The 25,581-nt window shown below is 39.6% G+C and overlaps 1 protein-coding gene across 1 annotated transcript in view; it reads right to left on the reverse strand.

Moving 5' to 3' along the window:
• Mrpl1 (mitochondrial ribosomal protein L1) overlaps positions 1 to 24,121 on the reverse strand; it is a 60,211-nt gene extending 36,090 nt beyond the window's left edge. The window contains exons 1-5 of the mRNA XM_055594631.1: positions 24,056 to 24,121; positions 17,967 to 18,081; positions 5,624 to 5,882; positions 3,212 to 3,292; positions 1,935 to 2,006 (exon numbers count right to left, since the gene is read on the reverse strand). Coding sequence (XP_055450606.1) covers positions 1,935 to 2,006; positions 3,212 to 3,292; positions 5,624 to 5,882; positions 17,967 to 18,081; positions 24,056 to 24,086 — 558 coding nt within the window. The 5' untranslated portion in view covers positions 24,087 to 24,121. The remainder of the gene's footprint in view (positions 1 to 1,934; positions 2,007 to 3,211; positions 3,293 to 5,623; positions 5,883 to 17,966; positions 18,082 to 24,055) is intronic.
• Between the last annotated feature and the right edge of the window lie 1,460 nt (positions 24,122 to 25,581).

A 25,581-nucleotide genomic window follows, 5' to 3' on the forward strand; every position in this document is an offset into this window, starting at 1 on the left:
CAATATTTATATACTGAAAAATCACGATTAGATTTTCTTATTTGAGTTTGTTTCCAGTGTTTCCATTACCAACAGCAGAGCTATGCAACACCTTCTCCTCCACTGCTTTCTCCTTGAGGAGTAACTTCTGACCACAGAACTGTAGGAGTGGCTGTCACAGCTGTGACACTCTCATGGGGTCAGGGAGGAAGTCGGTGAAAGGCAGCACATGGTTGCTGATGTTAGTTTTCTGGTGACATTAGTTTTCTGACTCCAGAAACCAAGCCCTACTCTCAAACTCCCAAGCACCTAAAATATATTTACTCTGATCAATTAAAACACTGCTGGTACTTAAAGAATTAAAATGATATGCCAGAAAGAACAGGGCACTATACTTAGACTCAGCCAAGAACTGTGTTAAAGCAAGATCCATTCCTATTTTCTAGTAAGCTCACTTTGGAAATTTTACTTAAGATTTTACAAAGACCTGTGGGCTTTTCCTCCTGCTGCTGGACTGGCTCAGCAGGTTCAAGGCCAGATCAGGATGTTAAACTAAAGGAGGAAGAACTTCAAAGTGATCCTCAAGGAGGAGCTGAGCTTCAGCTTCCTCAGTCCCCACCTCTGCTTGAGGAGGGTTTCTCCCTCTGTGTGGCCTTGCTGTGTTTCCTCACCCCATAAAAGCTTTTCTCCAACTGCTGATTGTGTCTTTGTCTATGTTCAAGATTTCTCTGCTGCTAACCGTTGCTGTTAAGATTTTTTTTTCTGTCTTTTAATTCTTTAACTGGCAAAGAAAAGAACCCAATCAAGACCCCTACATGGTAACAAAACTACTTCCATGTGGGAACAGAATATAGGGGTAACCTAACTCCTGTTAGGTTCCAGGCCCTGATCACTCAAATTTGGCTCCAGGATAAACTATTTCCATTTCCCTTTAACAAGAAATTATAATCACCATCAGACTTAGAACACTACTAAGCTGCTGTGTTCTTTAAAGGACCAGCAGTGAGTCAAGCAAAAAAAAAAAAATCTGGATATTTGGGAGGATAAGTTTTCAAATCAGTTTTCCCAGCTCCCTGCAGCCCATCCCTATCCATAATGTAATTTAACTAACTTATTTGAAAAAGGGACTCAGAAAATGTCAAGGAAAACCTTTTGTGAGTTTAGAAATAGCTCTTCCTACCTCTTAAAAAAAATGCTATTCTCTTTAAAAAGGCTCCCTAGGCCCTTACTGAAAATGGGGTACTTCCTCGCTGCTCAGCTCCCCTGCTAAGTCAGCTTGTTACTTCAAGCTGATTGTGGAGGAAATGTTCAGAGGAAACACCATACAACGGAGATTAAATACCAACTAAATGATACTTTCACTCCCAGATTGAAAGATTAGTTTTTAAAACATGACTGAAATATTCACGTGTACTAGTATTTGGATTTCATTTTAAATTTCACATTCAAAACTTGAGTAATACTGGCCTTTGTGTTTTATTCACAAAACTTTCATAACAACAGTAAACTTCAAACAAATGCAAGAGTGAAGTAATCAATGATTTAAAGTAAGGATGGCTTTTTCTTAGATTTGAAACTGAAGAAAATACAAAAAAAATTCCTGTTTTTACAAAGCCTACTAACTGACTTGGAGACGATATAACCCTAACGATCATGTGCAAATGTAACAAATTAATGTATAGGGCTAAGAGATGGCTCAGCAGTTAAGAGCACTGGTTGCTCTCCCAGGGGACCTGGACTCAATTCCTAGCACCCACATGGCAGCTCATGTGGGTATATAACTCTGGTCCCAGGATATCCCACTCCTTCTTCTGACCTCCAAGGGCACCATGAACACACGTAAGACACAAACACGCATGCAGACAAAACACACATAACATGAAAGAAAAAAGATAATTACTGGATAGCCGAGCTATCAGAACAATCTATATAACCAATGAACATAAACGCAGTACCTTCTTAACCAGATCCGCTCCTCCTGCATAAGCAGCTCCATTTTCTTCAGCTATTTTAATCTCTGATGCATCCTACCAAAGCACAAGTTTGAACATTAACAAATTCATTATACTGTCAATAACTGTCAGAAATATCAATTCAAAACTGAAATTGTTTTTATTTTTAATTGAAAAATACACCAATTTTCAATTATATGCATCAAATACATTATATTCTGGAAAAAAAAAAGACTTCAGTTTATACTTCAACGTGAGTAGGAGTACTTGACTGACAGAAGAAATCTTGATGTCCTATAAAGAAACTAGCAAGTGCTGGGAGTGGTGGTATATACCTTTAATCCCAGTACTCAAGAGGTAGAGGTAGGAGGATCTCTCTCAGTTCAGGGTCAGCTTAGTCTATGTAGAAAATTCCAAAACAGATAGGACTATGTAAAGAAACCCTGTCTCAACAAACAAACACAGCCTAGCATGTGACAAGCAGCTGGTTCTACCAATATATATACACCTTCCAAAAGTAAAAACTCAAAATATGGTTAGTTATACTAACTTACATTTTATATAACTGATACAAGAGGAAAACTTTTAATTTAAGAAATAAAAAAAACTAAAATTTAGCCATGCCTCAAAACTTCAAATGAAAACCAGTATTTTGATTTTCCTTCCTTATGCCCCATTTCTATCATTTTGTTTTCTGGGAATATATTTCACTCCCTTAGTTACTGCAACACTGTGGTACTCCAACAACTATAATTCCCACGTACTGGAAAGAACACGGCTTCTTCCTCCAGAGGAAAGCAGAGATTTTAACAGTCTCAGATATAAAATTCAGATGGTAAAGAAGGGGAAACTAAGCAAACGCATTAGCACATTATAAGCAAATGTCAACAACTCAGAAGTCCGCCAATCTAGACTCCATGCCAGCCATGCTGTCTCTAAGAGCAGGCATTTGTTTAAACTGTGCTCTTGGAGACTCACAGCACTGTGTAAAACAACCCTTATGCTTCTGAGAGTGTGAGTAGGAGGCTGGAGACCCATGATCCAGCCCACATCTCCCTTCAGTTCTTAGGAACAACACTACTGGGATGGGTGGCAATGACAGCAGGAAAGTTTGTGCATCTCTTTCTCAGACTAGTAGGACAAGTGCAAATAAGTGAACTTCTCTGAACTTTAAAAGACTGGTGTGAATTCTGAATTTTTCTCTAATAATATTCCATTACTCTCTTTATTGACTAGTATAATTTCTTAAAAATTGTAAAATTGTTGACAAAGTTACTTACCCCTGTAAATACAGCAACTTTGTTCTCAGAAGCAAAAGGGTACGGCAAACTAGCAACGGTAGAAAATGGCTCCAATTTTTTCTAAACATACAAAGGAGAAAAACAATTACAAACAGTTCATCTTTGTGCTACTTTCTGGATTCTATAAAAAACAGAACTGACATGTTTTTAATTTTTGGTTGGGTGGCTCATTAGCTGGATAAATAGGGCGTTTCTGCCAGCCTCAAAATCAAGATCCTCCTGCCTCATCTTCCTGAGCACTGGAATTATGGGAATGCAACACCATACTCAATTCTTCCTTCTAATTCTTTCAATCTACAATAGGGTCTCCCATTTATGCCAAACTATTCTCTGATTATAATTTAAAGCTCAGGAGATTATTTTTATAAATATATAAGAATCTAAATCTCTCTCCTCAGCTCCACACCCCATTGCATGTGGTTTTCTGTCTAAATCATTTATCAGTTTGTCAAATGTTGCGATATATATTCATACTGCATCTCCCTAGCACCTAGTGCAACAGTTTCCATTTCCTGTGTGTCAACAGATGGATGCTACCTTGAATTAAAAATTTAAATGTAATTTTCAGACTCAAGGAATATGATGAAAATAGCTAGATATCCTAAACAAAGAGAGTATCCAACTGATCTGTTCAGTAGCTCACCCTTAATGTGCTCCACAGCTCTAGGCAACTCTACAACAGAATGCCAAGACAGAAAGGGTCTTCTCAATGGCTCTATTTTAGTGAAATAGAGGTCCCCATCCCTTTCAGATATATTTGGGAAGTGAGTTGAAAAATCCAAAATAAACAATGCATCATTTAACACTCACAAGCACAAATCCCATAAGACCTCAGACTTAATCTCTTCAGCTTGTGGTGAAGGACCTGCCTAGAACTGAGGATCAGAGTTCTGAGGGAGATTTATATGAAAAAGGCCTCCAGGCCTCCACAGGCTTGGCAGATGAGAAAAGGGACAGCTCCTCTGATAAAACTGATTAAAAGATTGTATTTTTAGAAAAGTGTTTTTCCGAGTAGCAGCTGCTTCCTAGGGATTTTTAAGACCAGAAGGCGTAAATTCTTAAGTACCCTTTATATTAGACATCAACTTAGTTTTGTTGCTTGTCATTCCTTTTCTATTAACATGTCACAACTGATGTAAGGTTTCCAATGGTAAACAACCACCATCCTAGCATCCCCTGGAGAGTACTGACTCCCTATGCAAATATTTGATGAGAAGCATTCACAACAAGTATAGACTGCTTGCCTACAGTGCTCAAGGCCCTGGGCTCAGTTCCCAGCACAGAGGCAATAAAAACAGAGCAAACCTAAGACAAAGACCACATCACTAGTACCATTGTCTATAAGGAAATTCTATATTTAAAAATGATGTCTGAGGTCCTACAAGACACTGCTATGAACTACATTAATAACTGAGAACTTCCAGAGATTACTAGAGATTTAAATGAAAAAGTAAATACAAAGTACCGTTAAATAAAGTGGCTGGCCTACAAAAAGTTTCCAGTAATGTTATTATTAAGCACCTATTAAGCTTTATATATATTACTATATTTAATCTTGAATGGAGCTATATGAACAAAACTTTTTATGTCTTTATAATAAAGGGAGAGCATGTGACAAATCCAAGGCAAGAAGCCCAACTCCCCAGCATGCTTTCAACATATTTCCTACTTGGGAAGTAACATATTTTCATGCTAAAATAGAAAGACCACCAATTTTCTAAAGATTATTGAAAGGGAACTTTTAGCCAGGCGATGGTGGTGCATGCCTTTCATCCTAGCACTCAGGAGGCAGAGGCAGGCAGATCCAATCCAGCCTGACCTACAGAGAAAATTCCAGGACAGCCAGTCTACACAGAGAAACCGTGACTCAGAAAACCAAGGGGAGGGGGTAGATCTTTAAATTTTACTTATAAATCAGCTTACAAAGGGCAGGTTTCCTTACGGCTTTCTGACACAGCCTTAGTTTTGGTTGTTCTCCACTCACCCAACTTTCCCCTTCACCGACCTCATCTTTGTGTAAACTACTGTTCTCAATCTTCCTAGTGTTGCAACCCTTTTATATAGGTTCCTCATATTATGGTGAACCATAAAAATCACTTTTGTTGCTACTTCATAACTGTAATTGTATTACTGTTATGAATTGTAATGTAAGTATCTGTGTTTTCCAATGGTTCCTAGTCAGCTCCTGTGAAAGGGTCATTCAACACCAAAGGGGTCACAACCCACAGGTTGAAAACCTGGTAAAAAAAAAAAAAAAAAAAAACCTTTTCAACCCTTGTATCTATACTTCAATTTTCAAATCCATGTGTCCTCTATCCCTCCCCACCTAAAATTTTAAAAAGTAAAAACATCAATTCATGTATCTATTTTAATAAACAAAAGTCTACATACCTTTTTCCCCAATGACATATCTAATGTTAAATCAAGATAAACACCTTGCTTTGGATTGGTAAAGTCCAGAACTTGGTATTTCTTAAGTAGGTGAATAGCTTTCTCCACTTCATAGATCCGCCTCGGGTATAAGCGTTTTAAGTAGACATCATCTTCAGGTTCACTTTCCATGTAGGTATATGACTTTATTTTCTCTATATCATCTGTTTTTTCATCTGTTTTATTTTCATTGGCATCTTTTTCCTTTTTCCTTGCAGGCCTCAAAACAAGATACATTAAGGTAATTACATCAGAATGTATTTAAGGAGACCTTTCTAAAGTTGATTTACATAAGACAGAAACTAACAGAAGACCATTTAACTCAAAAGCACCCCCAGTTTTACAGTTTCTCTAACTCAATAAATACCAATGCTTTTGTACTATTTCCAATCAGTACAAGGTGAATGAAGCAGTATTGCTATTCTCCAAAAGTTTACAAAGGAGCAAAAGGAAATACACATGTCTAAAGAGATAGTTCTGAAGACCATTAATCCAGCCTAGGAAGTTTGGGAAGAGTTGTCAAAGACAAGCAAGACTGAAGGATAAGAACAATAGTCTTGATATACACCTAAAAGAATTGTTCATACATGCCTGGCATGTTGGCACACGCCTGTAGTCCCAGCACTCAGGAGGCAGAGGCAAGCAGACCTTTGTGAGTTCAAGACCAGCCTGGTCTACAGCCAGGACTACACAGAGAAACTTTGTCTCAAACAGACAAACAACAACAACAAAGAATTATCCATACGCAAACTGGTACACAAATATTCCTAGTGGCACCATTCATAACACCCCAAAGGTAGAAGTAACAAAATATGACATTACACTATGATGGGGTGTTCTATTTATTTTTGTGTTTCAATTTTGCTTTCACACAAATATGCCACTATATTTTCCATTTAGTCAGCATCTTCCTACACTGCTGTTACTCCTCTTTGCCCCTTTGCTGGTCCCCATTCCTCCTGTAGTCTTTTTTCCCCAAATATAATATTTTCATTAATTATTTGGGAATTTCATACATACCGAGCACACTCGCTTCCCATTCCTCCCAGGTCCACCCTCTCACTCTTGTGCCCTCTCCAAAATAAATAGATAGATAGATAGATAGATAGATAGATAGATAGATAGATAGATAGATGGATAGATAGATAAATAAGTCCAATTTGTGTTGCCCTGATACTTACTGGAGCATGGTCAAACTCCCAATGGCCAGCCCCTCCCCCACAAAAAAGCCATCAATTTTCTGTTCTCATGTGACATGTGCTCTATTGCTCTCTCTTTCATACAATCATCTCCAGTTCCATCATTTTCCTGTAGATGTCATGTTACCTTTTCTTATGGTTGAAAAATACTCCACTGTGGATATGTACATTTTATTTTATGCATTCATCTATTGATAAGACATGCAGGCCGATGTTACAGCTCATCTACAGTGAAATAGTACACATAAACACAGACACATACACAAATCTCTAGTGTGCAGATTTAAGATCCCTTTGGGTAAATACTCAGGAGCAGTATAGATGGGTCTATTAGAAGACATTTAAATTTTTTATTATATTTTTATTCAGTATGGGTATGTGTGTTGGTGTGCATGCATGGAAGTCAGAGAAAAACTTTTGGTAGCTGGTTCTTTCTACCAAGTGGATTCCAGGAACTCCAGGTGTCAGACTTCACAGCAGGGACCTTTCCCTGCTTCCAGTCCTCAAGGCAGTTTTAACTTGCACTCTCCTAATGGCTAAGAATGCTGAACATTTTTTTCAAGTATTGGCCATTTATATTTCTTTTGAAAACTGTCTGCTCAATTCATTAGCCCACTTACTGACTGAATGATCTTTTTGTGTGCTTTATTTTTTAGAATTCTTTATATATTCTAAATATTGATTCCCTTGTCTGATACATAGCTGATTTTTTTTTTTTTTTTGGCCCTATTAGAATAGGCTATCTTTCACTCTGATGATTTTTTTTTTTCTCCTTTGTAATATACACAGAAGTTTTTAAATTTCATGTAACCCTGTTTGTCAATTCCTGGATTGATTTCCTATGTATGCTACTGGAGTCCTTTCCAGAAAGTTCTTGTCTCCATATTGAGGTACATAATAGACTATTAATCAACAACACAAAGAACAAAGTACCTGATCAATGCGACATGTATTAACCTTAAAACCATTATACATATACATCAACAGTATGGAGTTTCTTTGTTATATACTGAGAGAAAACAGTCACAAAACAATACAAATGACTTCATTTACACAACAGAAGACGGGGAGAAAATCAGTAAAGTGCCTTTTGCATAAACATGGGGACCTGAGTTCAGTCCCCAGAACACACAGTAACAAGCCAGGTGTGGTGTCCAGCTGTTCTAATCCTGAAGCTAAGGAAGCAGAGACCAGAGGATCCCTGAAGCTCACTGGCTAGTCAGCCTAGCCAATCAGTTCACTCTAATCAGGGCCTGTTCAGGGACCAATGAGAATTCCGTCTCAAAAATCAAGATGGATGTCTCCTGAAGTTCAGAACGACACCTAATAGTGACCTGTTACCTACACGCATACAAACATGATCACACACAAGTTAAAATAAGTAGAATAAAACTCCCATTAGCTTCATAAACTATGCAAAAATAGATAGTTTCCACTGTTCCACTGGCCAACATTTGCTGACTCTGAAACTAATGGAGTAAAACAGAGAGCAGGAAGCTGAAAAATAGGGTTGGAAATTCCAGGTCACAATGTGCCTGTTTTAGAGGCAAAGAGAAGTCAGAGAGCAAGAATAATGTGAATGTTAAGTTGTAGAGTGTCCCAGCTACAACAGAAGAGCCAGCTCTGAAGGAAACAAGAGGAGAAGCAAGGTGTATTCCCTCTCTCTCTTTCTTCTTACGGGGGGGGGGGGGGGGGGGTGTCTGAATAAATAACGATAAGGCTGAAAAGATGACAGAATAGAAAAATGTTTACAAGGTAAATACAAAAGAGAGGAAACAGAGAGAAGAGTCTAAAATACCTCTTGCGGTTTTGGCTTGGGGAACCAGGTGTGGAAGGAATAGTATATCATTAACTAGCCAGGAGGAAAAGAGCAAGATAGTTCTCTGAAGAAGCAGGTAGTCAAAGGGATGAAATCAGTGACCAAGGAACAGAATGCCTTCCCCAGTCCACTGACTTGGCCATGTGACTAGTTTAGGCTGACAGAATAAAGAAGTGACCAAAAAAAATAAAAAATAAAAAATAAAAAAAATAAAGAAAAGAATAAAGAAGTGGCAGTTTCCCTGCTCTAAGTTTACCTAGAAGAGGCTTTGGGGGTTGGGGATTTAGCTCAGTGGTAGAGCCCTGGGTTAGGTCCTCAGCTCTGGAAAAAAAAAAAGACAAAAATAACAAAAAGACAAAACAAACAAACAAACAAACAAAAAGGTAACTAGAAGAGGCTTTGTATGTTTCCACATTAATGTATTTATTTGTCATTATTCATAAACCCAAGCCCAAACTAAGAGCATGAGAGACACATGGACCAGAGCCGGCCCCACAGGGCCCCAGGCTAGGTTAGATGATGCTCAGCTAACCTGCAAACTTGGCAGCAGAGCAAGCCTGGGTCATTAGACACCCAGCCTCAGCCAGCTCACCCACAGATGTGTATGCAGAACTGAGTAGTTGTGGGGAGGTTTGCTGCATGCAAAAACTAATGCTTATAAAACACCTAAGAAATAAGGGAAGTGCAGATAAGAGTTTAAAGTTAAGAAAACAAAAACTAGAGGTAATATAATTTTTCAACATTTACTCAAAGCATAAAAGTCTTAAATTAGTACAACACTATCTTAGAAAGATATTTGGGTTCTGTGGTAGACAGAATAGCAGCCACTTATGTGACTTGTGTGTCAGATGTCCCTTACAGGCTCATGTATTTGAATACTTGGTCCCCAGCTAGTGGCCCTGTTTGAGAACACTGGGGAGCCTTTCTGAGATGGGACCCAGCTGAATTAAGTGACTCCCAGAGACAGGTCTTGAGGTTTATCACTCAGCCCTGCTTCCTGTTCTCTCCAGGCTTTGTAATCAATCCAGATGTGAGCAAGCAACCACCTGCTCCTCCCCCACAGTCAAAGGTTGCTCCTCTCACCATGCCTCCCTACCAGGCTGCACTGTACCCTCAAACCATGAGCCAAAAGAAACCTCCCCACCCCACCCGCACCCTTATGCTGCCTTTTGTAAGATATTTTGTAACTGAAATAAGAAAAATAATTAATATATCCCAAAAGACAACCATGTCATGATATGTGACAAGGAGAACTTGCATGTGACCTATGGTGAAAGACCTTGAAAATGGAGAGATTATCCTAGATTATCAATGTGTGTCCAATCACAGAAGCCCTTCAAAAGGAGAACTACCCCCCTTCCCAATAAGATCAGATGTCCCTGAGAACCTGACAGCAACCCCAGCAAGAGTGGGATGCAAGCCGCCAGTGCTCTGAGATAGCAGCGAGCCACACAGGTCAGGAACATGACTAAGAAGGAAACGGATTCTCCTTACAGTCTACAGAAAACAACCACCAGCACCCTCATCTTAGCTAATGTGCTCCATATCAGACTCTGAATCTAGAGAACCATAACACAGAAAATTGTGTTGTTTTAAGCCTCAAGGTTTGTGCTAGTCTGTTTGGTAGTAAACCATAAAGCCTCATAAACCATATGTGAAAGAAATAACAGTAATATTTTAAAATATCAAAACCAATCTAATATAAAATTTCAATCTTATTCTTAGCACTCGATAAATGCTGTTACCACTAATAATAGTATCCTCCCTACTAATAAGCAGCTGAGCACACTAGCAAATAATGATAATCTTCATTTAAATGGTGTAGGCATCCTTTCAGACTGCTGACAGCAAGTTTAAGCAAGTGCCCAAGTGGAAGGATGTGCTATGTCTCATAGCGCTCCTGGTGCCTACTAAATTCTTAAGCCTCCCAAACTGAAGAAAACATATTTTAATCATATTTACTAGTAAGTAACAAAGCCAACAGAAGATCAGAGAGCCTGTTTAGGAAGAAAGTGCTCTATTTAGCATAAACAAAGGCTCTCGCTATGGTCATCAAATAAAACCTTGATTTCACAGCTAAACTTTCCATTTTTAATAAGCAATTAATATAAAATATCTAGTGAATTCTTCTTGTATAATCATAAATTCTTCTTGTGAAGCCCAAAAACTCTGATAAATGAGATTCTGATGGTTAAAGAGCAATGGTTGGAACTTAACTTCATCAAATATTCGAGCTGTTCCATGAAAACAGGAAACTGCCACTGTAGTATATAATCACAGCCCTTGAGGGGAGAGACAAGGGAAGATCAAAACCAACCTAAGCTACACAGCCAGGTCCAGTTCAGCCTGAGCCACACAATATGACCACATCTCGTTTGTTCTGGGGGTAAAAGGACTTGGTCACCCAAGGTCTTGAGTTTCATCTGTACCACAACAAAAGGGAGGTGTGTTGAGAAAATTCATTAATTAAAAAAAGTAAAACTGCAATTAAACACATTCCTTCAATAATATGGTACAAATTAATCTCACAAACCAACTGCTTTTCCACAGCCCTCCAAAGGCCATGTGTCTTTACGCAAAAGGGTCACATTAAGAAGAATTTTGTTATAAAAAAAAAAAAAAAAAGAATGAGCATAGAAAAAGAGGTTTGTTGTTTGTGCAATTAGGTAAGACCATCAGAAGAGCTTAAGAGCTGTGATTTTCATATCAATATAAGTCCTACTGGAAAGGTTTGGGTGAGGGGGAGGGAGAAGACACCTGGCAGGCTGCACCAAGAAAACAGAATTATCTGTAGTTACCTGGGTAACTAAACCACACAGATTAAATGAGTAACAAGAGACTGTATTCAGTTAATAACTTTCACCCTGCCACATCTGTCCTCTAACTACAAAAACATGGTCAGATCCAACAAAACAAAACAAACAAACAAAACAAAACAACAACAAAAAAAAAACAGTGCTATAATGAAGTTCACTTTAGAATTTGAAAATCTGTGACCCCAAGAGATCAATGCAAGTATTTCAAAAGCAAAAGGATCTTTTACATTGAGGTAAGTTTTTTTGTTTTGTTAAAACTAAGCTGAACTAAATAATAATGCTTAAAGCTAATATGAGATAAATTCATTAACATCTCTGAGAGTGATTTATTCATTGTTTTTTTAAACTAAATGCAGTCCTGCTACACTTAAAATGCAAAAGCTGGAAGAGCACTAGCAAAGAGAAAGAAGGGTGATGAAAAACTTCCAACTTTTCTGGATCCCACCACAGAGCAACCCAGTGGCCTAAATCTGCCCCCTCATACTCTCATGTCGCCACAGTGACAGAATCTGAGATAAAGGCAAGCAGTTAGGAAAAACCTGAGAGGCTAGTCAGTGTGTCAAGTGTAACTCCTCTGGAATTGCACACCTGGAGTTAGTTCCTTCATAGGCCTTGCCACACACCTCCAACAGGTGCTTCCAGGGAAGATTATAGCAGGTTGGAGACCAGAGAGCCTCCGTAGTCCTTGCAGGCAGGAAGACAAGGCTGAGGCAAACACTGTTTCTGGTAGAGAGGAAGAGAACTATCACTAAAGTGTCTACCTCTAGAGTCAAGGCAGGAGACAGTAGGCCCAGCCTACTCTATTCAGAGGGAGGACAGGAACTTCCCCACAGCCTGCAGTAGATAGAGACACAGAGAAAGGTCAAGTGTGTGCAAAGGCCTCTTGGCCGAGCCCAACCTCAAGGAGCCTATCTAAGCCTAACTTGGGAATCTAGACTGCAGAGACTGCTTCTTGTCACCCATCTCCAGCCAGGCAAGCACTGAGTAGTAAGCAACAATAACCTACTGCCAGGGGAGGGCAAGCCCCTGCTGAGGTGCAGCTGCACAGCAGGAAACAGCACCAAGAAAAACCCAGCAACCCAGCCCCATACTAAGCACAAAGTAACTGCACAGATATTTCGGCTGGTGGTAACCATGGAAACCACAAAACCAAAACCTAGCTCAGCCCTTGACTATACTGGTTCAACATGACACATTAAAAGACAACCTATTTGCTGTGTACAATCTATTTACTTCAGTCCTAACCATTCTAAACAGAACATTTCAGTATTTAATTAATTAATAATAAGAAGAAGATACAAGAAGCATCAAGAAAAAGACCCCATTGTCAAGAGAGAAACAGAACCAGACTCAGATGTACAAGTGAGTGTCAGAAGAGAAGAAGGAAGAGGAGGAAGAGGAGGAAGAGGAGGAGGAGGAGGAGGAGGAGGAGGAGGAGGAGGAGGAGGAGGAGGAGGAGAAGCAGGATCTGCTACAGGAGACAAGATATATGCTTGCACATCAGTAGGGTGGAGGGGTTCAGAACGACAGAGCAGTGCATGCGATTTCAAGCACAGTAATTCCAGTGCATGCAGAAAGCAGAAGCAAGCAATCCTCTGTGAACTCAAGGCCAGCCTGGTCTATATAGCATGTTCTAGACCACGTAGGACTACTTAGACAGACCCTGTCTCAAACCAAACCAAATCAAGGAACTACAAAGAGAGCGGCGGTGGTGGTGGTGGAGATGGAAACAGGAAGGATTAGGTTAGGGAGGACAGAGGGAGAGTACCGGGAGAAACAACTGGAATCAGGGTCATCTCTGGGACAAGCTAGAAACCAAAGGCAATGAAAACTCCCAGGAATTGATGAGGGTGACTTCTAGCTAAGACCCCTTGCAATGGGGGATACAGAGCCTGAATTGGCCATTTCCTGTAACCAGGTAAAACTTCCAGTGGAGGAATTGGGACACCAACCCAGCCACAAAACCTTCAGTCTACAATTTGTCCTCCTGGGGGTAAAGGTGGCACAGAAATGGTGGGAGTGGCCAGCCAATGACTGGTCCAGCTTAAGACCCAGACATGAGAGGAGTCTACCCCTGAACAATGCCGAAAGGGCCAAGAGAGGCTGGATAGCCCAGAAACTCAGGATAGAACTAAACACAAGGGGGAAGGGGGAGAAAGAAAAAAGAAAGTGAATGAAATGACTCCTACTGACATTCTGCTATTCTCATAGATTGTTATCTAACCCAATTGTCATCAGAGAGGCTTCAACAAGCAACTGATAGAAACAGATAAACAACAGGCAGAGCCTGGGGAAATCACACAGAAGAGGGAAGAAGGATTACAGGAGCCACAGGGGTCAAGGACACAAGAAAACCCAGAATCAACTAAACTGGGCTCATAGGGCTCACAGAGACTGAACCACCAACCAGGGAGCCAACATGCGGCTGACCTAGGCCCTTTGCACATATTTTACATTGGAAACTGGCCCTTTTCTGAAAAGAAACAGGAGTGGATTTGGGGGAGGGGGCCCCCGGAAGTGGAGGAGAAAAGGGAAACTGGTTGGGAAGTAAAACAATAAAATTAAAATAAAAAATATAGAAAAGCTGGGTGGGTGGCACACACCTTTAATCCCGGTACTCAGGGAGGCAGAGGCAGAGGCAGACTGGGAATTTGAGAGTTCAAGGCCAGTCTGGTGGTCTACAAAGGGAGTCCAGGACAGTCAAGGCTACCCAGGGAAACCCTATCTTGAAAAAACAAAAAGACAAAGAGAAGAACCACAATGCCTCAGATTTTGACTCCATGAACTATTTTTAGTAGATGCTGATGTCAATGCATCAGAATTAAAAATAAAGATTACAACTAAAATTATGAACACATCTCATCAAGTTACAAAATATGACAAATTTTTATAACTTCCTAGGCATATTTCCTATGCCTAGGACAGTAAAAAAAAGCATCAAAGTGTATACAGTAAAACTTGGGGAATGACATATAATAAGAATTTTCTAGAGGATAAATGAGAAAGTCTTAAAATGTTCTTAAAATAATAAGCCTAATAAATATTTCCACCTAGCAGAAATAAAAACAGCCTCATAGAAGAATAAGCAAAGATGTAAACAAGAAATAAAGAAACAAAAAAATTGGTAACTTCTACTATGAAAAACTGAGCATTTTCCATTCATTACTGGGTAGGACGTAAATTGGTACAACCTGTACTCCTCCAACTTCTAAATAAAAAGTCAGAATATAGGCAGCACCATTCACACCCAAAGGAGTTTGCAGGGACCCAGCACAGTAACAGAGCAGTTGCCTAGCTTGTGTAAGTCCAGGGATTCCATCTCCAGCACCAATAGGAAGAGCAGCTCTGCTAAACTCCTTGTCTGTCACACCCAAAGAAAGCCTCCTTTCTAATTACTTCTGCTAGTTCTGTATGCATCCATATTAAGCCATATTAAAAACTATTAAGTTAGCTAGGCACACATCTTTAATTCTAGCAGTCAGGAAGGCGGAGGCAGGCAGATCTCTGTGAGTTCCAGGGTAGCCTGGTCTACAAAGTGAGTATACAAGGCTACACAAAGAAACCCTGTCTCAAAAAATAAATAAATAAATAAATAACAACAAAACTATTAAGCTATAGTTATGTTCGTATTATTTGCCTCCATGTCTTGCCTTCACTGACACAGTTTTTCCTAACTTTCCTGCAAAACTCTAACTTTCAAGATGCAGCTCAAATACTTCTTGCTCTATTGTCCCTCAGATAGAATTTAACTTCCACCAGCAATTTTATCATACTTGTGCCATTCCTCTAATGATAGACATTACATTAAAGGAAAGATATATCACAGATCTATGTTAGTTTATGATATATTAAGAAGTCCTACTCATCAACAACAAAACCCATGAACAAAAAAGTGCTCAGTTAAAGAAAGCATAGAAATGGCTCTTAAAAATGTTAAAAATCACAATTCCATTTATTACCTATGAAAAGATAGTGCAGTTGACTATGCTAAACATAAAGAAATACATTCTAATAACACTTGCTAGTAAGGACACAAATTGACAAGTTGTTTCTTTCCTGTTTTCCTTTTGGCACTAGGGACTGAATGCAGGACCTTCCACATGCTAGACAAGTGCGCTAGCCAATACAAACTAATATAGTAACTGTGGGTAACCGGATCAAAATTGTAAATATGTATATCTTCTGACCCAAGAATTCTACTTCTCCAAGGTTACACTTCAAATGCTTCCACTGTATATGACAAGATACATGATTATTTACTACGGGGTCATTTATGTTAATGGAATATTAGAATATTATTAAATTATAGTACATTTACACAGCTAAATATTATAGCTAGACAGCGCCATACCAACAACACAGATACTTGCTTTACGTACCACCCTTTACAAACAACAAGAAACACTAGTTAAAAATGCATATACTGTTACAACTGAATGATAAAGAACAGCAGGGCCAGGCAGTGGTGGTGCATGTCTGTAGTCCTAGCACCCAAGAGGCAGAGAGAAGCAGGCAGATCTCTGTGAGTTAGAGGCCAGCCTGGTCTATAACACAAGTCACCTACTTCTCACCATCTAACCTTCACATATTTTTAACTGCTTATCGTGGACTAACTCATTTAAAAGAATTACTTTTAAAGACAAAAAGCAACTGTTTGTGTTTCTTCCAATTCATTTTAAAATGCTCAAGGGCAGAACAACAAAACAGCTTGCCCATCTTCATAGCACCAGCACCTTGCGCAGTGCCTGATATATAGAGGACAGAGACTACACCGGCTAAGTTTATAAAAGTAAGAAGATGCTAAATAGCTAGAATTTACAAATTCCCCCTAAAGTGTCCTACACTTCAGTTTTCATTTTGAATATCCTATAATCTGAGGGTTGTAAGCTCTGACTCTGCAGCTTGAACTCTGATAGACTCTCCAACGCCACCAACTCTACTCTTTTAGGCTAGTCATGATGGATAACAGTTCTGAAGGCAGACAGTAAGTCTTCCCTCCAACACACCCACGCTGCCTAACTTTGGGTTACACTGTAATGAGTTATTCCTGGATCATGCTGTTCATGAGTAATGAAATTTAGATTCCTAAGCACCCACATGAAATTTAATCTTTGGCCTTCAATTTCTCCATCTGAAAATGCTCATCATAGTATACATACTTCATAACTGTTATGAAGATTAAATGAACAACTACATGACATGGGCTCAATTATAATTGTTATATAGCAATAGCATTCTATAATTTTTAACTGTTAATGTTCTATAGCTCTTTGGTGTTTAATTATTACTTACTCCCTGAGCCATTTGTTTAAACTACAGAAATGGTGACATTAGGAAAAAAGACATTCAGAAAAAGATGATACTCTGTTTTACACTGCACTAATACCAATGTCCTTAGGAAAAATACCAATTAGTGTTATGCCCAACAAACAGATGGCATAAGCCTTAAGTCGAAGAGCTCAGCCAACATTTGCTTTTCAGTCCCCTTCTCTCATTCCATTCAACAGCAGTAGCATCAATGGAGAACAACACTGAGTTCTAATTTCATACAAAAGCAACCTTTAACAAATTTCATCCCTTTATATTTCCATGTTGCAACTCTACATAAAAACTGTAAATTTATATGTATATGTATTTCTACATAACACAATGAACAATGAAAATCTGAAATCCCAATATCTAATTCTAGTACTGGTAATCTTGTAACATCTAACTATAAAGAGTGCCTTGGAGAAAAGGATGTAATTTAAAGAGCAGGAAAACAAAAGAAAAGAAAACCAACACAGTTTCAGAACTAAACTCCTTGAGTTCAAATCCTTATTCTGATATGTACTGGTCCTCTGAGCTGGACTGATTCTATAATCTCATTTTGACGGTTAATTTTAATTATCAACTGAATGAAACTGGGAAGAGTCTCAGTGAAGAGTCTGCTAGGTCGTATTGGCCTGTGCTCACCTGTGTGAGTCTCTTAGCCGGGTAAGCGCAGTGGGCAGACTCACCCATTTCATGGCTGGGCCCCGGGCTGAATGAAAGGAACAGCAGATAAGCACCGGAAAGAAATCACACTCACTCTCTGCTCCAGACTGTGCATGTGGCAGGCTAGGTTCCTACCGTCTCACTGCCCCGCAATGATGGGCCGTAGATCGCAATTAGAATCCAAAGAAACCCTTTCTTGGGGGTTACTTCTGGCAGGATGTTTTACAGCAATGAGAAAAAAAAACTGAGAAATTATCGATACCTTGATTTTGTTCTCTTAAAATGAACATAATACAACAGCTTAAAATGACAGCGGTGGCTAATTAGCTCAAGATGTTCATAAGCTGCTATTATTAAGTCTTCCCTTTCCTTCAGAAAACTAAGATCAAAGGAGCACAGATAACAAACTTTCACAACTATGGATCTTTATAGAAGTCTGTTGTTCAATCAGAACTTTTAACAGTAAATGAAGCAACTAAAAAAAAAATACTTACTTTGTATCAGCAGCAGCAAAATGTCTGTTGGGCAAGAGACTGCTTACTGAACAAGGGTAAAGAAGTGTCTGGTATGCCATCTTGGAAAGACTATGCCTTTGATGTTGTATCAAGGCTTGGAAGGAAAAACAAAATATTAACATTAATCAGATTCACACATTTTTATCTTCTAAAATCAGTTGTTTTTTTTTTTTTTTTTTTCAAAAAAAAAAGCAACTAATATTTTGTGATTTTTAACCACCTTTAAAGGGGGCAATAATGGGGGCCAGGGATTTTTTTTTTAACATGGAATAATTGGGGCTTCCTCAAAAGTAAGAGAATCTGAGTTTAGATCTCCCCAGAGAAGCCAGGTGTGCTGGCATACAACTACAGTCCCAAGGACAGTGGAGACCGGCAGATCCCTGGAAGCTTGGGTAGCCTGAACTCCAGGGAAGTTCCAGGCCAATGGAAACTGTCTCAAACAAAGATGACAGGTGTATGAAGAACAACATAAGGCTGTCCCCTTACTCTACACATGCAGTGCCCACATGTCCCCATCCCCATATGAATGTAACCACATACACATATACAAACATACAAAATATCTAATAGGGGTAGGGTGTAGTTCAGTGATAGAGCTCTTGGCCTAGCACAGGCAAGGCCCTGTGTTCCATAAGCAGCACCACTAAAAAGAAAGACAGAGTACAGAAATCACACTTAGAGAAGCTAAAAGCAAGGTGAGGCATCTAATATCTAACAACTGTTTCCATTCACTTGTTTTGAGACAGGAGCTCACTGTAGATTAGCCTGACCTGACACTCACTAAGTAGCCCAGGCTGGACTAAACCACAGGCAACATGTGCCTAGAGGCATGAGCCACTGCGCTCTCATCTACTTTTACCTTAATCTAATTTAAGCTTAAAAGATTTTTTTTATTAACAGGGAGTATATATATATATATATATATATATATATATCCTTAGATTTTTTAATAACTTCTACTTTATTTATTCATTTTAAAAGGTGATACATTTACAGAGTTGTCTGAGTTCTTTTAAAGCAGAAAAAAAAAAAAAAGTGAGAAATCTGCCCTACCAGATCAAGATTTGTTATAAAAAGGGGTGGGGAGAGAAGGTAGTATAGAAGATGGGGGAGGAAGGAAGAGCCAAGTATAATTGCATATGAATGGAAATATCTAAGTGAAACCCATTTCTTTGTATGCTGAAAATCAATAATTAAAAAAGACATTATAATGCTATAGTGCTTCTACATGTTGGTAGTGGTACAATATCAAAAGATTAGTAAAACAAAAAATGGCGGCAATAACTCATCCAAAGGCCCCACTACAGAGCGGAGAAATATCCACTCACAGGTGAATGGTAATACTTAAAAACCTTTCAGAATGAAGAAAAATGTTCTTATAGCCTTTTTGGGAGAAACGGTTTCACAAATAAGACCCAAAGGCACTAAATAAAAAGTGGTTGAACTAAGTGTTAAAAAACTTCTGCTTGGGCTGGAGAGATGGCTCAGAGGTTACAAACACTGGCTGTTCTTCCAAGGGTACTGAGTTCAATTCCCAGGAACCATACAGTGACTCACAACCATCTATGAGAGATCTGGTGCCCTCTTCTAGCATGTAGGCACATATACAAGCAGAGCACTATATAAATAATAAAAATAAACAAGTCTTGTTAAAAACTACTGCTTATCGAATATACTTTTTAAAAATTAAAAATTGAAGCTGTGGAGATGGCTCATTATCAGTAAAGTGCTTGCCTTGCAAGCATGAGGAACTGTGTTCAACCTCCAACACACATGTAAAATGCTGGACATAGTGGCTCATCCATGTAATTTCATAAACAGAAGGCTGATCCCTGTGAATCGCTTGTTAGCCTGTCTAGACTAATTGATACACCGCAGGTCCTAGTGAGAGACCCTGTTTTAAAAAACAAGATGGAAAACTCATGAGAAATAACACACTCCATGGGTACACACATACCCTCCCACATGCACATAAAATGAAAAGATAAACCCAAAATGGGTAGAATATATTTGTAACATGTTCAGCTGACAAGTCATAGCTTCAGTTTGAAAGATCAACACAATTAAAAAGTAAACAAATGGGATAAAAAAAAAATGAAGCTTCAAACTGAAAAGGAAATACAAATAGTGTAAAAGATGTCTGCTGAGTGGTACCTCATTAGTAATCTGGTAAATGTAAATTTGAAACACAGTACATCAGCATTACTTAATCTGACACTGGCATCACTTAGAGTGGTCAGCAGACCTAGCCTAGTCTGCAACCACATAAAGTTTACACTTACATGTTGAACAAGCAAATCACGAAATTATATTGTTCAAGGCAACTGGTAGCACTTCTAGTAACGGGCATGCTGGAGACCCCTAGATCCCAACATGTGGGAGCCTGACCTTGTCTCAGATTGAGAGAACAATTGTTCTTTCTTTAATCAAAAAAGTAGTGTTTCGTTTTATTGTGGAGATAGTTTATAAATTGGACAATCTACATCCACCAGAATAAGAAATCTCTAGAAAATGAAGTCACCGACAACATCAAACACAGGTGGATTTTACGCATTGCAGATAAGTGTGTGAACCAGACTACCACCCAGGGAAGCAATATGGAATAACCCAATGGAGCCTAGCAAGCACATCTCAACAATGCAGCAGTCCACTTCCAGACAAGTACCTTGTACGCGCGTTTTAAGAGACAGCACAGGAACAACCAGAGGACTGTTTCTAAATATAGAACTACAGAGAAGAACTCTCACATTCATCTACCGTAGGCTGGATAAAGATGCTGTAACAGAGAGCTATATGACTATAAAAATATGCGAAGTTCTACACAGTGAGACTCAAAAACACATTGCGCAAAAAATACCCAAGTGACAGAACCACTATTTAGAATCCCCTATAGTAGGAACCAGAGATTCACATTTTCAACAGTAATCAAACTGCTACAGACTGAGCAAAAGCAATTACAAAAGCCACTACATTAGACATTTCCCCATTAGACAAAGTGTGTCTGTCTTAGAGCACTCCGTTCAGTCAAAGTAGATCACCTCATTTGCTACCACTGACAAATAGTCCTCAGAGCTTCCTCAACTACTCAATATACTACATTCATTCTTTAAAATCTCCTGCACCCCCAGACTTATGCAAGGAGATATAAACTATTCCATCTCTTCTGTCACTTCATTCTCTTTTAGTAGCTATTGAGAGGTTAGTGGTCACAGGCATCAGTCCTAAACTGTTTTCTTACCTAGCTCTCTAGACTTCATCTTCTCTCAGAGATCTTATCACCAAGGTTTTGCTGCCCCACATAAACACTGTAGAACAGACCACCACCGAATTACTATGCTGGTCTCCAACTTGTTCCATCATCTACTTTCAATAATAACCAGGTGGATGCCTTACCCTGGCTCAGTGAACAAGGCAAATTGTCACTTGAGAACTCCATGAGTTATTTCTAACCCTATCTAGTGAGCCTCATCTAACTCAACTCTCCCACACGCTCACCCCATTGCAGATACTCTTAGCTTCTTTCAGTTACTGGAGCCATATGGTGAAATAGTGTAAGGAACAGCAAAGCAAAGGAACTCTCACTGGAGGGGGCCTTCTCCTTCTCTTCTTTTTCTTTTTCTCCTTCTTCTCCTCATCCTTGTTCCTCCTCCTCCTCTTGGCTGTCCTAGACTAGATTTGTGGACCAGGCTAGCCTTGAACTCACAAAGATCTGCCTGTCTCTGCCTCCCCAAGTGCTGGGATTAAAGACATGAGCCACTGTGCCCAGCTGGCATTTTGTTGTTGTTGTTGTTTGTCTGTTTGTTTTGTTTTATAATTTATTTTATGTGCATCAGTATGAAGGTGTCAGATCCCTTGGAACTGGAGTTACAGACAGTTGTGAGCTGCCATGTGGGTGCTGGGAATTGAACCCAGGTCCTTTGAAAGAGCAGTGTTCTTTATCACTGAACCATCTCTCCAGCCCCTTGTTTCATTTTTTAATGATCCATAATTCAGTCATTCAACATTAAATGTACCAATGAAATGTGCACTGAGCATGCTTTTAATTATTTAGGAAACATCAGTGAACACAACACAAAAATTCCTCTCCTTGTGGAGCTAGTGTTTCTGGTTAGTGGGGAGAGAAGAACAATAAATATGGAAAGAAGAACTGCAGGATAAAAGAAGGGGGAAAGTCGTTCGCATTTTTAAAGTAAAGATAGATTTCATATGAAAGGTAGCTGGGGAAGACATAGAGCTTTTGCCAAGCAAGCGTGAGTGGTAAAAGTCAGATTCCTGGCACCCACATATATGCTAAATAAGCACAGTGCAACACCTCCCACCTCCAGGAGCTTCTCTGGATACAGTGGGAATCCACAAGCTCTAGGTCCAGTGACAAACTCTTCCTCAACAGACTAGACAACAATTGGCAGAAGAGGGCCAACTGCAACTCTGGCCTCCATGTGTACACACACACACACAATGCACTCTTACACATGTGAACACATATACTATGTACACATACATATGAAAAAATCTTACAGTGCATATGACACTGAATTCATATTGGCCATATGTAAGTACTCAATAATGAGTAAACAAAACAGACAGTGCAGCTATAAGCTATTGGAAGACGTTGGGGCAAGCTTTCCCAGTTCTGAGCATAAAAGTAATATGATTAAGCTATTTCTGTAAATATTTAGTTTGTTTATGAGTATAAGAATGAACTACAGGAAAGAGGTCCCAACTGCAGGTAAATATTTGATGGCTAGTAAGATATAGACCTAACAGACGTAACAACAGATGAGGCTACTAAAGGAGTGAATTCACACCAAAAAAAACCAAAACAAAAACAAACAAACAAAAAACAATGTTGGATACAGATGAGATGAGAATGAAGAATGGGATGCTAGGACACTGGAAGGAAACAGAGTAGGGAGAAGATCACCAGTCAATTAAAATGAAAAGGACGACAGGTGAAATAGTAAGAAAGTTAGTAAGTATCCTGGAAGTTAAGAAAAGAAAAAGTGACAAAAAAATAGCATCTTCAGTTCTCTTAACTTCTTCACCTTTCTCTAACGTGATTTCTATCACACATGAGGGTAATACCCTCAATTTCTTTTCAATAATAACATATTCTGGTTTGCTTATTTAGTCGTCATCAGGGTGTGTGGTGATATCTTGTCACCCATAACTTTTTAAGAACTATCCTAAATAAGGATGATCTTGACAATGAACTTTCCTGACATCAGTTCAAAGAGAAAACGGAGGTAGCATTTGTTGGGAAGTTTAGAGCACTCCTAGGTGTATGGCTCACTAGTAGCCTGCTGGAGGTCCTAGATTCCACACCCAGCACCACAAAATAATTCACAAGCTTCAGCTCTTCCCTGTCATCTAATAGATGATTTTACTCCACACCAAATGGATAGGTTTCTTCCTTTTAAAGTGGAGTGTAGGCTGTTTCATCCACTTAAAGATCTGACTTAACTGGACAACGATACTTATGACCATAGTCCTCAAAAAAATAAAAAGGGGTGGTACTAAAGGGGCTGTCATCCTAACCAACTAGACTTGACTTGTTACTGAAAAAGAAACACTACAGAATGAGTCTCCAAATGATAATCATGGTTTTAGAGAACTTCTGTAAACGTAAGAACTGGAATCATCTTTTTTCATAAAGCAGCAGCAAACACTCCAAGGTTCAGATTTAAACTCAGATGTAAACACTCCATTTACCACCTTTGCCTTATCATTAAGGACTCACTTATCACACTGAACCTCCTCCCTATCCCACACACAGGTCAGAATCCTGCCTTGTATTCCTCACCTCCAACTGAAAAAAGTGTCTAAGTATTTTCCCTCCCATTTCAACCTCAGAGTGACCTGCTTGTTCCAAGAGAGAAACCTTGCGTTAAGTTAAGGGTAGCTTTTAAGTAGTGGTGACCCTCTGGGCTGTGGAGCCCAGAAGGAGCTTGGAGGCATTTCAAGTACCCTGAGATGACCCGTGCCTACAAGATTCTGCCATGCACTCCGCTGCAACAAGAGAGTCAGCTCTAGATTTGCTTTCCAGGCAAGAACACTGCCGGTCTTACCTCTCCTGAGACATCTTACGGCAGCCGCCATGTTGACTGACCCGGATTGTGTTGATGAAATTGGTCCCTCGGTTCAACTGCCCGGGAAAGAGAAAAAGGTTCCGCTCGGAAGCCGGCAAAGGGGGAAGGTGTTGGTAGGAGCAGCGGAACAGGGCGGGGACCGACCTGGCTGAAGTGCCCTCGTGGCGGGGCTCCTGTCGGTTCCCTGGCCTGGGACTGCGTTTCCTGTGGTTCCGGTACAAAAGCTTATCAATCTTCAGGAAAAAATGGCTTTGTTGAAAACGCTGTAATTATTTATTTCTTTTCCTTTTGATCCTGCAGACGTACTCGGAACGATCATTTAAGTCGAGGGAACCAAGTTTTCTGCCTAAAGTCTTAAACCTTCGAGTGTCCCCAGCTTCCTCCGCTACGTTTTCAAGCCTTGTTAAGACTTATTTCTTGAAATGTAAGAAAAAATTTGCTCCAAGCTAGCACGTGCGAGCCCCTGAGTTCGAGCCCCATGAGAGCAAAGAGAAAACAGAACCCGCCAAACTTCGCCACCACGCAAGGCGGGACAGGGGGTTTCACTTAACCGCTTTCAACACAACGCCAGACAAACGTTAATCTTTCAACAATCTGCTTTACGGTTTCCGGCTGCCGGCAAGCTGTGCAGTTAGGACTCAGCGAGCCGTACAATGCTTGGCATTTTGGAAACACGTCTACGATTTTGTTTTGGCTCTTGGTGTTCGTTTGTTTTTACATCAACAATCAGAAGATCAGAGACCCTTGCACGAGTTATGCTGACCCCTCGCTACCCCCGCCCCCCAAAAAGACTTATCCTTGATGTCACAGCTGCCTGTGGGTTTCTCTAAAACAAATCTGATCACGCATTAAAGCAACTCATTAAAATAAATCCCTCCAGTGACTGGCCATTTCCAGAGGCTCACTTATGTATGGCCTCTGCCTACCTGCTCAGCCAATAACCCTCCTAATGTGCACGCGCCTGTGTGTTTGTGTGTGTGTGTGTGTGTGTGTGTGTGTGTGTCTCACATGGAAGGAGGGAGGGAGAAAGGTATGGGGGAAGGAGAAACCACACACTTCTCATCTCTGTGACATTGTTCTGTGGCTTCTGCTTGAATTATCATGTACTACCACAGTGACTAATTTTTTGTTGTTGTTAAGATTTAAATTCAGACTTCATACATTGCTGGCAGTCTCTTTCCATGCTTCCAGAAATGAGTTATGGCCACTTCTTCCTGGTTTTGTATAATAAACAGGAGTTCTATTTGTTTATTTGAAACAGTTCTGAGACCAATTTTATAAATAATACAATTAACCAAACCAAATTGAACAATTTGATGGGTTTTAGAGCTTTCAGAGTTGTGCAACTGCCATGATATATCTGTCTTTCCCACCACGTTTAGCTCTTTATGAGCAGCAGCAATCATACCATTCATTTTTTTAACCCTTGCACGTACTACACACAGCAGCAGGCACGAACAAAGATCTGCAGTATATGTTTGTTGAAAAAAAAATGAATATATGCA

This window comes from Psammomys obesus, unplaced genomic scaffold (genome assembly GCF_907164565.1).
Source record: "Psammomys obesus unplaced genomic scaffold, mPsaObe1.curated_primary_1811, whole genome shotgun sequence".
NCBI lineage: Eukaryota > Metazoa > Chordata > Mammalia > Rodentia > Muridae > Psammomys > Psammomys obesus.